The following is a 15,232-nucleotide window of genomic DNA, read 5'->3' as shown; positions in this document are numbered from 1 at the left end:
AGAGGCCAGGGCAAGGAACATCCAGTACACAACCAGAGGCCAGGGCAAGGAACATCCAGTACACAACCAGAGGCCATGGTGAGGAACATCCAGTACACAACCAGAGGCCAGGGTGAGGAACATCCAGTGCACAATCAGAGGGCAGGGTGAGGAGCTTCCAGTACACAACCAGAGGCCAGGGTGAGGAACATCCAGTACACTACCCGAGGCTAGGGCAAGGAACATCCAGTACACAACCAGAGGCTAGAGTGAGGAACATCTAGTACACAAGCCAAGGCCAGGGTGAGGAACATCCAGTACACAACCAGAGGCCAGGGTGAGGAACACCTAGTACACAAGCCGAGGCCAGGGCGAGGAACATCCAGTACACAACCAGAGGCCAGGGCGAGGAACATCCAGTACACAACCAGAGGCCAGGGGAAGGAACATCCAGTACACAACCAGAGGCCAGGGCAAGGAACATCCAGTACACAACCAGAGGCCAGGGTGAGGAACATCCAGTACACAACCAGAGGCCATGGTGAGGAACATCCAGTACACAACCAGAGGCCAGGGGAGGAACATCCAGCAAACAACCAGAGGCCAGGGTGAAGAACATCTAGTATACAACCAGAGGCCAGGGTGAGGAACATCCAGTACACAACCAGAGGCCAGGGGAAGGAACATCCAGTACACAACCAGAGGCCAGGGTGAGGAACATCCAGTACACAACCAGAGGCCAGGGTGAGGAACATCTAGTACACAACCAGAGGCCAGGGTGAGGAACATCCAGTACACAACCAGAGGCCAGGGTGAGGAACATCTAGTACACAACCAGAGGCCAGGGCGAGGAACATGCAGTACACAACCCAAGGCCAGGGTGAGGAACATTCAGTACACAACCAGAGGCCAGGGCGAGGAACATCCAGTACACAACCAGAGGCCAGGGCGAGGAACATCCAGTACACAACCCAAGGCCAGGGTGAGGAACATCTACTACACAACCAGAGGCCAGGGTGAGGAACATCCAGTACACAACCAGAGGCCAGGGTGAGGAACATCCAGTACACAACAAGAGGCCAGGGCGAGGAACATCTAGTACACAACCAGAGGCCAGGGTGAGGAACATCCAGTACACAACGAGAGGCCAGGGCAAGGAACATCCAGTACACAACCAGAGGCCAGGGCAAGGAACATCCAGTACACAACCAGAGGCCAGGGCGAGGAACATCCAGTACACAACCAGAGGCCAGGGTGAGGAACATCTAGTACATAACCAGAGGCCAGGGTGAGGAACATCTAGTACACAACCAGTGGCCAGGGTGAGGAACATCCAGTACATAACCAGAGGCCAGGGTGAGGAACATCTAGTACACAACCAGTGGCCAGGGTGAGGAACATCCAGTACACAACCAGAGGCCAGGGTGTGGAACATCCAGTACACAACCAGAGGCCAGGGTGAGGAGCATCCAGTACACAACCAGAGGCCAGGGTGAGGAACATACAGCAAACAACCAGAGGCCAGGGTGAGGAACATCCAGTACACAACCAGAGGCCAGGGTGAGGAACATCCAGTACACAACCAGAGGCCAGGGGAAGGAACATCCAGTACACAACCAGAGGCCAGGGAAAGGAACATCCAGTACACAACCAGAGGCCAGGGGAAGGAACATCCAGTACACAACCAGAGGCCAGGGTGAGGAACATCCAGTACACAACCCGGGGCTAGGGCAAGGAACATCCAGTACACAACCAGAGGCCAGAGTGAGGAACATCTAGTACACAAGCCAAGGCCAGGGTGAGGAACATCCAGTACACAACCAGAGGCCAGGGTGAGGAACATCTAGTACACAAGCCGAGGCCAGGGCGAGGAACATCCAGTACACAACCAGAGGCCAGGGGAAGTAACATCCAGTACACAACCAGAGGCCAGGGGAACGAACATCCAGTACACAACCAGAGGCCAGGGTGAGGAACATCCAGTACACAACCAGAGGCCAGGGTGAGGAACATCCAGTACACAACCAGAGGCCAGGGGAAGGAACATCCAGTACACAACCAGAAGCCAGAGTGAGGAACATCTAGTACACAACCAGAGGCCAGGGGAAGGAACATCTAGTACACAACCAGAGGCCAGGGGAAGGAACATCCAGTACACAACCAGAGGCCAGGGTGAGGAACATCCAGTACACAACCAGAGGCCAGGGTGAGGAACATCCAGTACACAACCAGAGGCCAGGGCAAGGAACATCCTGTACACAACCAGAGGCTAGGGTGAGGAACATCTAGTACACAACCAGAAGCCAGGGCAAGGAACATCCAGTACACAACCAGAGGCCAGGGGAAGGAACATCCAGTATACAACCAGAGGCCAGGGGAAGGAACATCCAGTACACATCCAGAGGCCAGGGGACGGAACATCCAGTACACAACCAGAGGCCAGGGTGAGGAACATATAGTACACAACCAGAGGCCAGGGGAAGGAACATCCAGTACACAACCAGAGGCCAGGGTGAGGAACATCCAGTACACAACCAGAGGCCAGGGCAAGGAACATCCAGTACACAACCAGAGGCCAGGGTGAGGAACATCCAGTACACAACCAGAGGCCAGGGTGATGAACATCTAGTACATAACCAGAGGCCATGGGAAGGAACATCCAGTACACAACCAGAGGCCAAGGGAAGGAACATCCAGTACATAACCAGAGGCCAGGGGAAAGGAACATCCAGTACACAACCAGAGGCCAGGGTGAGGAACATCTAGTACACAACCAGAGGCCAGGGTGAGGAACATCCAGTACACAACCAGAGGCCAGGGTGAGGAACATCCAGTACACAACCAGAGGCCAGGGTGAGGAACATCTAGTACACAACCAGAGGCCAGGGGAAGGATCATCCAGTACACAACCAGAGGGCAGGGGAAGGAACATCCAGTACACAACCAGAGGCCAGGGTGAGGAACATCCAGTACACAACCAGAGGCCAGGGGAAGGAACATCCAGTACACAACCAGAGGCCAGGGCAAGGAACATCCAGTACACAACCAGAGGCCAGGGTGAGGAACATCCAGTACACAACCAGAGGCCAGGGTGAGGAACATCCAATACACAACCAGAGGCCAGGGGAAGGAACATCCAGTACACAACCAGAGGCCAGGGTGAGGAACATCCAGTACACAACCAGAGGCCAGGGTGAGGAACATCCAGTACACAACCAGAGGCTAGGGTAAGGAACATCCAGTACACAACCAGAGGCCAGGGTGAGGAACATCCAGTACACAACCAGAGGCCAGGGTGAGGAACATCCAGTACACAACCAGAGGCCAGGGTGAGGAACATCTAGTACACAACCAGAGGCCAGGTTGAGGAACATCCAGTACACAACCAGAGGCCAGGGTGAGGAACATCTAGTACACAACCAGAGGCCAGGGCGAGGAACATGCAGTACACAACCAGAGGCCAGGATGAGGAACATTCAGTACACAACCAGAGGCCAGGGCGAGGAACATCCAGTACACAACCAGAGGCCAGGGCGAGGAACATCCAGTACACAACCCTAGGCCAGGGTGAGGAACATCTACTACACAACCAGAGGCCAGGGTGAGGAACATCCAGTACACAACCAGAGGCCAGGGTGAGGAACATCCAGTACACAACAAGAGGCCAGGGCGAGGAACATCTAGTACACAACCAGAGGCCAGGGTGAGGAACATCCAGTACATAACCAGAGGCCAGGGTGAGGAACATCTAGTACACAACCAGTGGCCAGGGTGAGGAACATCCAGTACACAACCAGAGGCCAGGTTGTGGAACATCCAGTACACAACCAGAGGCCAGGGTGAGGAACATCCAGTACACAACCAGAGGCCAGGGTGAGGAACATCCAGCAAACAACTAGAGGCCAGGGTGAGGAACATCCAGTACACAACCAGAGGCCAGGGTGAGGAACATCCAGTACACAACCAGAGGCCAGAGCGAGGAACATCCAGTACACAACCAGAGGCCAGGGTGAGGAACATACAGTACACAACCAGATGCCAGGGGAAAGAACATCCAGTACACAAACAGAGGAACATCCAGTACACAACCAGAGGCCAGGGCGAGGAACATCCAGTACACAACCAGAGGCCAGGGTGAGGAACATCCAGTACACAACCATAGGCCAGGGTGAGGAACATCCAGTACACAACCAGAGGCCAGGGTGAGGAACATCCAGTACACAACCAGAGGCCAGGGGAAGGAACATCCAGTACACAACCAGAGGCCAGGGTGAGGAACATCCAGTACACAACCAGAGGCCAGGGGAAGGAACATCCAGCACACAACCAGAGGAACATCCAGTACACAAACAGAGGCCAGGGCAAGGAACATCTAGTACACAACCAGAGGCCAGGGTGAGGAACATCCAGTACATAACCAGAGGCCAGGGTGAGGAACATCTAGTACACAACCAGTGGCCAGGGTGAGGAACATCCAGTACACAACCAGAGGCCAGGTTGTGGAACATCCAGTACACAACCAGAGGCCAGAGTGAGGAACATCCAGTACACAACAAGAGGCCAGGGCGAGGAACATCTAGTACACAACCAGAGGCCAGGGTGAGGAACATCCAGTACATAACCAGAGGCCAGGGTGAGGAACATCTAGTACACAACCAGTGGCCAGGGTGAGGAACATCCAGTACACAACCAGAGGCCAGGTTGTGGAACATCCAGTACACAACCAGAGGCCAGGGTGAGGAACATCCAGTACACAACCAGAGGCCAGGGTGAGGAACATCCAGCAAACAACTAGAGGCCAGGGTGAGGAACATCCAGTACACAACCAGAGGCCAGGGTGAGGAACATCCAGTACACAACCAGAGGCCAGAGCGAGGAACATCCAGTACACAACCAGAGGCCAGGGTGAGGAACATACAGTACACAACCAGATGCCAGGGGAAAGAACATCCAGTACACAAACAGAGGAACATCCAGTACACAACCAGAGGCCAGGGCGAGGAACATCCAGTACACAACCAGAGGCCAGGGTGAGGAACATCCAGTACACAACCATAGGCCAGGGTGAGGAACATCCAGTACACAACCAGAGGCCAGGGTGAGGAACATCCAGTACACAACCAGAGGCCAGGGGAAGGAACATCCAGTACACAACCAGAGGCCAGGGTGAGGAACATCCAGTACACAACCAGAGGCCAGGGGAAGGAACATCCAGCACACAACCAGAGGAACATCCAGTACACAAACAGAGGCCAGGACGAGGAACATCCAGTACACAACCAGAGGCCAGGGTGAGGAACATCCAGTACAGAACCAGATGCCAGAGTGAGGAACATCCAGTACACAACCAGAGGCCAGGGCTAGGAACATCCAGTACACAACCAGAGGCCAGGGCAAGGAACATTCAGTACACAACCAGAGGCCATGGTGAGGAACATCCAGTACACAACCAGAGGCCAGGGTGAGGAATATCCAGTACACAACCAGAGGCCAGGGTGAGGAACATCCAGTACACTACCCGAGGCTAGGGCAAGGAACATCCAGTACACAACCAGAGGCCAGAGTGAGGAACATCTAGTACACAAGCCAAGGCCAGGGTGAGGAACATCCAGTACACAACCAGAGGCCAGGGTGAGGAACATCTAGTACACAAGCCGAGGCCAGGGCGAGGAACATCCAGTACACAACCAGAGGCCAGGGCGAGGAACATCCAGTACACAACCAGAGGCCAGGGCGAGGAACATCCAGTACACAACCAGAGGCCAGGGTGAGGAACATCCAGTACACAACCAGAGGCCAGAGTGAGGAACATCCAGTACACAACCAGAGGCCAGGGCAAGGAACATCCAGTACACAACCAGAGGCCAGGGCAAGGAACATCCAGTACACAACCAGAGGCCATGGTGAGGAACATCCAATACACAACCAGAGGCCAGGGTGAGGAACATCCAGTGCACAATCAGAGGGCAGGGTGAGGAACTTCCAGTACACAACCAGAGGCCAGGGTGAGGAACATCCAGTACACTACCCGAGGCTAGGGCAAGGAACATCCAGTACACAACCAGAGGCAAGAGTGAGGAACATCTAGTACACAAGCCAAGGCCAGGGTGAGGAACATCCAGTACACAACCAGAGGCCAGGGTGAGGAACATCTAGTACACAAGCCGAGGCCAGGGCGAGGAACATCCAGTACACAACCAGAGGCCAGGGTGAGGAACATCCAGTACACAACCAGAGGCCAGGGGAAGGAACATCCAGTACACAACCAGAGGCCAGGGCAAGGAACATCCAATACACAACCAGAGGCCATGGCGAGGAACATCCAGTACACAACCAGAGGCCAGGGTGAGGAACATCCAGTACACAACCAGAGGCCAGGGTGAGGAACATCCAGTACACAACCCGAGGCTAGGGCAAGGAACATCCAGTACACAACCAGAGGCCAGAGTGAGGAACATCTAGTACACAAGCCAAGGCCAGGGTGAGGAACATCCAGTACACAACCAGAGGCCAGGGTGAGGAACATCTAGTACACAAGCCGAGGCCAGGGCGAGGAACATCCAGTACACAACCAGAGGCCAGGGCGAGGAACATCCAGTACACAACCAGAGGCCAGGGGAAGGAACATCCAGTACACAACCAGAGGCCAGGGGAACGAACATCCAGTACACAACCAGAGGCCAGGGTGAGGAACATCCAGTACACAACCAGAGGCCAGGGTGAGGAACATCCAGTACACAACCAGAGGCCAGGGGAAGGAACATCCAGTACACAACCAGAAGCCAGGGTGAGGAACATCTAGTACACAACCAGAGGCCAGGGGAAGGAACATCTAGTACACAACCAGAGGCCAGGGGAAGGAACATCCAGTACACAACCAGAGGCCAGGGTGAGGAACATCCAGTACACAACCAGAGGCCAGGGTGAGGAACATCCAGTACACAACCAGAGGCCAGGGCAAGGAACATCCTGTACACAACCAGAGGCTAGGGTGAGGAACATCTAGTACACAACCAGAAGCCAGGGCGAGGAACATCCAGTACACAACCAGAGGCCAGGGGAAGAAACATCCAGTACACAACCAGAGGCCAGGGGAAGGAACATCCAGTACACATCCAGAGGCCAGGGGACGGAACATCCAGTACACAACCAGAGGCCAGGGTGAGGAACATCTAGTACACAACCAGAGGCCAGGGGAAGGAACATCCAGTACACAACCAGAGGCCAGGGTGAGGAACATCCAGTACACAACCAGAGGCCAGGGCAAGGAACATCCAGTACACAACCAGAGGCCAGGGTGAGGAACATTCAGTACACAACCAGAGGCCAGGGTGAGGAACATCTAGTACATAACCAGAGGCCAGGGGAAGGTACAACCAGTACACAACCAGAGGCCAGGGGAAGGAACATCCAGTACACAACCAGAGGCCAGGGGAAAGGAACATCCAGTACACAACCAGAGGCCAGGGTGAGGAACATCCAGTATACAACCAGAGGCCAGGGCAAGGAACATCCAGTACACAACCAGAGGCCAGGGTGAGGAACATCTAGTACATAACCAGAGGCAGGAACATCCAGTACACAACCAGAGGCCAGGGGAAGGAACATCCAGTACACAACCAGAGGCCAGGGGAAAGGAACATCCAGTACACAACCAGAGGCCAGGGTGAGGAACATCTAGTACACAACCAGAGGCCAGGGGAAGGAACATCCAGTACACAACCAGAGGCAGGAACATCCAGTACACAACCAGAGGCCAGGGGAAGGAACATCCAGTACACAACCAGAGGCCAGGGGAAAGGAACATCCAGTACACAACCAGAGGCCAGGGTGAGGAACATCTAGTACACAACCAGAGGCCAGGGGAAGGAACATCCAGTACACAACCAGAGGCAAGGGTGAGGAACATCCAGTACACAACCAGAGGCCAGGGTGAGGAACATCCAGTACACAACCAGAGGCCAGGGTGAGGAACATCTAGTACACAACCAGAGGCCAGGGGAAGGATCATCCAGTACACAACCAGAGGCCAGGGGAAGGAACATCCAGTACACAACCAGAGGCCAGGGTGAGGAACATCCAGTACACAACCAGAGGCCAGGGGAAGGAACATCCAGTACACAACCAGAGGCCAGGGGAAGGAACATCCAGTACACAACCAGAGGCCAGGGGAAGGAACATCCAGTACACAACCAGAGGCCAGGGTGAGGAACATCCAGTACACAACCAGAGGCCAGGGTGAGGAACATCCAATACACAACCAGAGGCCAGGGGAAGGAACATCCAGTACACAACCAGAGGCCAGGGCAAGGAACATACAGTACACAACCAGAGGCCAGGGTGAGGAACATTCAGGACACAACCAGAGGCCAGGGTGAGGAACATCCAGTACACAACCAGAGGCCAGGGTGAGGAACATCCAGTACACAACCAGAGGCCAGGGTGAGGAACATCCAGTACACAACCAGAGGCCAGGGTGAGGAACATTCAGTACACAACCAGAGGCCAGGGTGAGGAACATCCAGTACACAACCAGAGGCCAGGGTGAGGAACATCTAGTACACAACCAGAGTCCAGGGGAAGAAACATCCAGTACACAACCAGAGGCCAGGGGAAGGAACATCCAGTACACAACCAGAGGCCAGGGTGAGGAACATCCAATACACAACCAGAGGCCAGGGTGAGGAACATCCAGTACACAACCAGAGGCCAGGGCGAGGAACATCCAGTACACAACCAGAGGCCAGGGTGAGGAACATCCAGTACACAATCGGAAGCCAGGGTGAGGAACATCCAATACACAACCAGAGGCCAGGGGAAGGAACATCCAGTACACAACCAGAGGCCAGGTTGAGGAACATCCAGTACATTACCAGAGGCCAGGGTGAGGAACATCCAGTACACAACCAGAGGCCAGGGTGAGGAACATTCAGTACACAACCAGAGGCCAGGGGAAGGAACATCCAGTACACAACCAGAGGCCAGGGTGAGGAACATCTAGTACACAACCAGAGTCCAGGGGAAGAAACATCCAGTACACAACCAGAGGCCAGGGGAAGGAACATCCAGTATACAACCAGAGGCCAGGGCGAGGAACATCCAGTACACAACCAGAGGCCAGGGTGAGGAACATCTAGTACACAACCAGAGTCCAGGGGAAGAAACATCATGTACACAACCAGAAGCCAGGGGAAGGAACATCCAGTACACAACCAGAGGCCAGGGCGAGGAACATCCAGTACACAACCAGAGGCCAGGGTGAGGAACATCCAGTACACAACCAGAGGCCAGGGCGAGGAACATCCAGTACACAACCAGAGGCCAGGGTGAGGAACATCCAGTACACAACCAGAGATCATTGATTTGTAATAAAATTAATGATTAATTACAACATGCCATAAAAGTATCCCTAAAATTGTACTGCACCCCCACAAATACCGCTTCCATATTAGTCTTGCTATAAATTGACGTATAAGTCAAGTGTGAAAACTTTCTGAATACATTAACACCTTATTTGCTGTTTTTCAAGCTGCTTTATTTGAAGGGGACAATCAGGACTGTAGAGTAGACAAGGCTTGGCGTTGTCATATTAATAGCAACACTTAGGGACAGATATGTCTCAGTGTGCAATTCCTATTTTAGAGAACTAACACATTCTATAGTGAAATTACAGGAAAAGGAGGCAAAATAAATAATGTCTGTTGCCAGTCTACACCCTTTTATTTAGTTGGCTTTTAACTGGACATGAAACCCTGAATTTTTATTTCATGATTCAGAGCATAGCATTTCCAATTTACTTATTTTATCAATTTTACTTCATTCTTTTATATCCTTTATTGATGGAGCTGCAGTGTACTACTGGGAGCTAGCTAAACACATTGGTAAACCAATGACAAGCGGCATATATGTGCAGCCACCAATCAGAAGCTAGTTCCCACCTTCTAAGTCGACCTAGGTATGCTTTTCTACAAAGGATATCAAGAGAACAAAGCATATTAGAAATGGTAAAATTGTATGTTCTATCTGGTTCGTAAAAAAATAAAAATTGCGTTCATATCCATCCACCATGTAAATGGATTTCTTTTACCGGATTTAACAGAATAATAAAATCTGATATTTTTTCTTTTTCTTTTAACAGAGACTTTCAAGACTGAGTTAAATGAATCAGCAAAATCTAGTGACGAGTTTGTAAGTTTTTTATATGTTAATTTGTTTACTGTAGCAGTTAAGTTAAGTTACAAATCAATTAACTCTTGAATATTAGATAGATAACATGTTCAAAATGACTTTAAATAAATAATTCAAACAGGGTATTATGGTATTTGGTTTTTATTTAGACTGTATAATGTTTGCCCATCGTTGGCATCTGGACCTAAATAATTGCCCCAAGTAAAGAAAAACAAGACAGCAAAATGAAAGAGGTTTATCTATGAGAGCGTCATGATCCATACATTGTATTACAAAATCATTCACAGTTTTGTTCTTCCGGTATTTGTTTTGTAGCTCATAAAGGATCTGAAAATAACTGTAGTGCCTCGTTAAGTAGCAATACAAATAAATGAGTGATAATTCAGTGACCTAGACATTCTGGGGCCTATTTAACAAAGGTCTGTCGGACATAATACGACAATGCGGATCAGGTCCGACAGACTCTTTAGACCGCTGCTTCATAACTGGTGTTTCTGGAACTTGATAGCTATGCCCCTCTGTGTAAGAACGGACTAAACACATTACAAAGTACATATTTGTGTCAGTGAGTATCGACATACTGAGGTAACTACCTGGCACGGCGTGGGTTAACACAGGGCTGAACTAACCCAGGAGCCACAGGCGCCTTAAAGGGACACTGAACCCAAATTTTTTTTCTTTCGTGATTCAGATAGAGCAACTTTCTAATTTACTCCTATTATCAAATTTTCTTCATTCTCTTGGTATCTTTATTTGAAATGCAAGAATGTAAGTTTAGATGCCGGCCCATTTTTGGTGAACAACCTGGGTTGTTCTTGCTGATTGGTGAATAAATTCATCCACCAATAAAAAAGTGCTCTCCAGAGTCTGAACCAAAAAAGCTTAGATGCCTTCTTTTTCAAATAAAGATAGCAAGAGAATGAAGACAAATTGATAATAAGAGTAAATTAGAAAGTTGCTTAAAATTACATGTTCTATCTGAATCACAAAAGAAACATTTTTGGTTCAGTTTCCCTTTAAATGTACTTACTGGCGCACTGATTTAGCATCCCAAGACACCAACGGGTGCCCCCCATGTCCCCCAACCACACCTAACATTTAGCTGGATCCTTTCTAGGACTCATAGCTGTGAAATATAACTCTGTTCTGTGTTATTGCTCAAACACATACCTGGGTTGGCTCAGGAACAGCAATGCACTGTGGGAGCTAGCTGAGCATAACTGGTGAGCCAATGACAAGAGACATGTAGCCATAAATCACTAACTAGCTCCCTGTAGTGCATAAACACTCCTGAGCCTACCTAAGTAGTCTTCTTCAACAAAGGATATCAAGAAAACAGAGCAAATTAGATCATAGAAGTCAATTAAATCATATGCTCTCTCTGAATCAGGAAATCATTTTTGCGGGATTTCAAGTCCCTTTAATGTACAAACTTTGAAGTGTAAAGTAAAATAAAAAAAAGGACAAAATGTAAATGTAATAAAACTCATTTCATTGAGATGATATTGTAGTGAATTTGCACTGGGTGGTCATTTTATATTTGTAGAATCCTTTGAGGCACCTTGTAATATATTTTTTAGCTGATCTGGTTTAAGCGTTGGAGATTCTGGCCCATGTGACATGGCGTTGTCACGGTAATCCTGCCAGCCATAACTAGTGTTAATAGTTCTGAGGCTCTGCTGAGACACGTTGGGTAACCGTGCCTCGCCATCTAAAAACTAGTTACATGCGCTTTACTATTGATGTAAGGTGCGGTTTATAACAAAATTTAATTCCCATTGGGATAAACTGAAAATGATACTTAAAAATAACTGGCACCTGTTGACTCAAGATGAGGACTTGTCTGATTGTATTGAAGATTATCCATCAATGACCGCACGGAGAGCGAATAATCTAAAAGACTTATTGGTCAAAAGTGAATTTGTTAAATCCACACCTCAAAATTGGCTAGTAAGCCATTCACAAAGTATAGTAGGATGCTCCCCCTGCGGCCATTGTGTTGCCTGTTCTTTTGTTAAAAGAACAAAAAATTTTGAAACTACCACGAATAGATCAGATCAGATCTTTCATTAACTGCTCTAGCACTGGTATTATCTATCTTTTATCTTGTTCATGTCCTTGCTTCTATGTAGGCAAAACCTATAGAGAATTCAGAACTAGAATCTACGAACATCGTGATGATATTAAAAATGTAGATGTGGACAGCCCGATTGCAAGACATTTTGCTAGATATCATAATTCCAAACTAGATGGTTTGGAATTTGTAGGAATTGAAAAAGTGAGTGTCCATAGAAGAGGAGGGGATATTGATACCATCCTCCTTCAAAAGGAAGCACGATGGATTTACCATCTTAAAACTTTATCTCCTACTGGACTAAATGAGAAATTGGAGTTTGTATCTTTCCTCCCCAAAAAAATAGATCAGTAATGTCTATTTACATATATTCTTCATTTTTTAATGTAACTCATCTATCTTAATTATTCTTCATTTCTTAATGTATAAAATCATGAAAATCCTGGTATGGTTGATGTATCAGTGTTGTCTTCCTCCTCCTCTCTCTCAGAGGCTTGGTGCCTCCCAGTGTGGCCGACCCGGCTCCCCAACACGACTGGGAAGTGGTGGTACAATTTATTGATATATTTTGAACAGTAATAAGTATTCAGTTATTTATCTAATTTATAAGTATTTGTTTGCAAATATTTTACTTTCTCATTAGCCACTGCACACAATGTCTAAATTGTAGAGTTTTCCGTATTTACTTTATTGAGGTTATCTACCTCTATTTCTATATATCACTTCAGTAATGAATATATATGTTTGGTTAATAGATATATAATATTCCTTCCTTTTTTTCTTTTTTTCTTTTTTATTTGGGATCTGTATATATTTGTCCTTGTGTTTTTTGTTTGTTCGTTTTGTATGTTTTGGTAGTAGGTTACATTGCTATATATAATTTTTCACTACATGCTTGGAGTTTCCCCTTTAAGATTGGGAACTACGAGGTGGCCGCTTTAAGGCATAGCATTGAAGCGAATAGCCTGCATTCCAACTACCAATAAAAAGAGACGCTATGACGTGATTCGTCACAACCCGGAAGAAGCTCCCAGCTGCATATCGGGAGTGAAACGCGCAACAGGACGCGTCGGTGAGCAGCGTGGTATACCGTGGGTCTCCACTATCTTATGGATGCGACACAGCTTTCTGCAGCACAAGCTATTTGTGGTCTTTTGCCGGTCCTACAGGTGGTGGTTGGTTGTTGAAGCGGACGTGAGTATATTTGGAGGATCGCATGAGTGATCAGTACAGGGGCTTGAAGTATAGTGTTGTGCGTGTCATATGCCTCACTTGAGTATCGGATACTCGCCCCTTACAGGAACTGCTAACCCTTATTGAACATTGTAGAGTACGTCCGCCACACCTCCCCACCCATACAGATATATTACAGTTTGGTTGCTGTTTTGTCGCTGTACTTTACACCTGCAAGCTCACCTAAGCCTTTGGATTTATGTTCCTCATTAACTTTCATCATCATCCATACCTGTTTTGTTTGATTCGTCCTGCCATTTTTTGTCATCATTCATAACCATGAACAGTTCTGAGTAACTTTTTCATCTATTGTCATTATCTTCATCTACATCATCAGTTATTTGCCATGGAACTTTAATTTGTCATGTCATTCCATTTTCATTTCATTTGCCGGCTTAGGTTTAGCTTTGAGTGTTAAGTGGGGCCCATGTGTATTGTTTGTTTGTCTGTTTGTCCGTGTGTGTATATGTGGGGATGTTCTTACGTGGTTTTTTGCTGCTATATCTCCTTTTTGCTGTATTGAAGTCATTCCAGCACTTTACCATGCATTGTTTTATGTAATAAATGTCACTATTTTTTGATTTATTTGAGTATCTGAATTGATTTATTAGTAGTGCTTAGTCTTATATCCTGGTCTTTTGATCTGCACCTTATATCGGTGCAGCTCTATCTTCCTTTATATGTTCTGTGTATAATTCTATTCACCAGGTAGCTAGCACTTTGTACTAATTAATTATCTAATTATTTGTAGTATTATCTCTTCATTTGTTTTTTTGAGTTTGATGATACATTTTCACCTTTGTTTTCTAGATAGAGCTTAAGTCAGCCATCTCAAGTATTATAGATGTTACTGGGCTCGATTCAGATGTTCAGAGCATTAATGTGGATGACAGCGGCATTTTGTCTTCTCGAGAAGTTTTGGAGAAAACAACCCAGAATACAACACAAGATTTGGACTCTTCGGTAATTATAACTATTTACGCTGTTAATAAAAGGGTGAATTTATGTCTGTTACATCCATAGATACAGATAATATAGTGACCAACAGCTTCCCACCCCATTTGTGCGCCCCTCTCCCCCCAGCTTTACAACAGACTACTCCTGAACTAAGTGCAAATAACTGCAAAACCATCTGTAAAGCGGCTTCCCACCCCATTTGTGCGCCCCTCTCCCCCCAGCTTTACAACAGACTACTCCTGAACTAAGTGCAAATAACTGCAAGACCATCTGTAAAGCGGCTTCCCACCCCATTTGTGCGCCCCTCTCCCCCCAGCTTTACAACAGACTGCACCTGAACTAAGTACAAATAACTGCAAAATCATCTGTAAAGCGGCTTCCCACCCCATTTGTGCGCCCCTCTCCCCCCAGCTTTACAACAGACTGCACCTGAACTAAGTACAAATAACTGCAAAATCATCTGTAAAGCTGCTTCCCACCCCATTTGTGCGCCCCTCTCCCCCCAGCTTTACAACAGACTGCACCTGAACTAAGTACAAATAACTGCAAAATCATCTGTAAAGCGGCTTCCCACCCCATTTGTGCGCCCCTCTCCCCCCAGCTTTACAACAGACTACTCCTGAACTAAGTGCAAATAACTGCAAAACCATCTGTAAAGCTGCTTCCCACCCCATTTGTGCGCCCCTCTCCCCCCAGCTTTACAACAGACTACTCCTGAACTAAGTACAAATAACTGCAAAACCATCTGTAAAGCGGCTTCCCATACCATTTGTGCGCCCCTCTCCCCCCAGCTTTACAACA

At 48.3% G+C, this 15,232-nt stretch overlaps 1 protein-coding gene across 1 annotated transcript in view; it reads left to right on the top strand.

The window, feature by feature from the left end:
* Positions 1–15,232, top strand: part of LOC128635705 (uncharacterized) — a 93,459-nt gene that overhangs the window by 36,425 nt on the left and 41,802 nt on the right. Inside the window, exons 3-4 of the mRNA XM_053688831.1 lie at positions 10,118–10,167; positions 14,285–14,437. Coding sequence (XP_053544806.1) covers positions 10,118–10,167; positions 14,285–14,437 — 203 coding nt within the window. The remainder of the gene's footprint in view (positions 1–10,117; positions 10,168–14,284; positions 14,438–15,232) is intronic.

Source organism: Bombina bombina, chromosome 7 (assembly GCF_027579735.1).
Source record: "Bombina bombina isolate aBomBom1 chromosome 7, aBomBom1.pri, whole genome shotgun sequence".
Lineage (NCBI taxonomy): Eukaryota > Metazoa > Chordata > Amphibia > Anura > Bombinatoridae > Bombina > Bombina bombina.
Note: the sequence above shows the minus strand (reverse complement) of the source record. Positions and strands in the feature narration are given on the sequence as shown.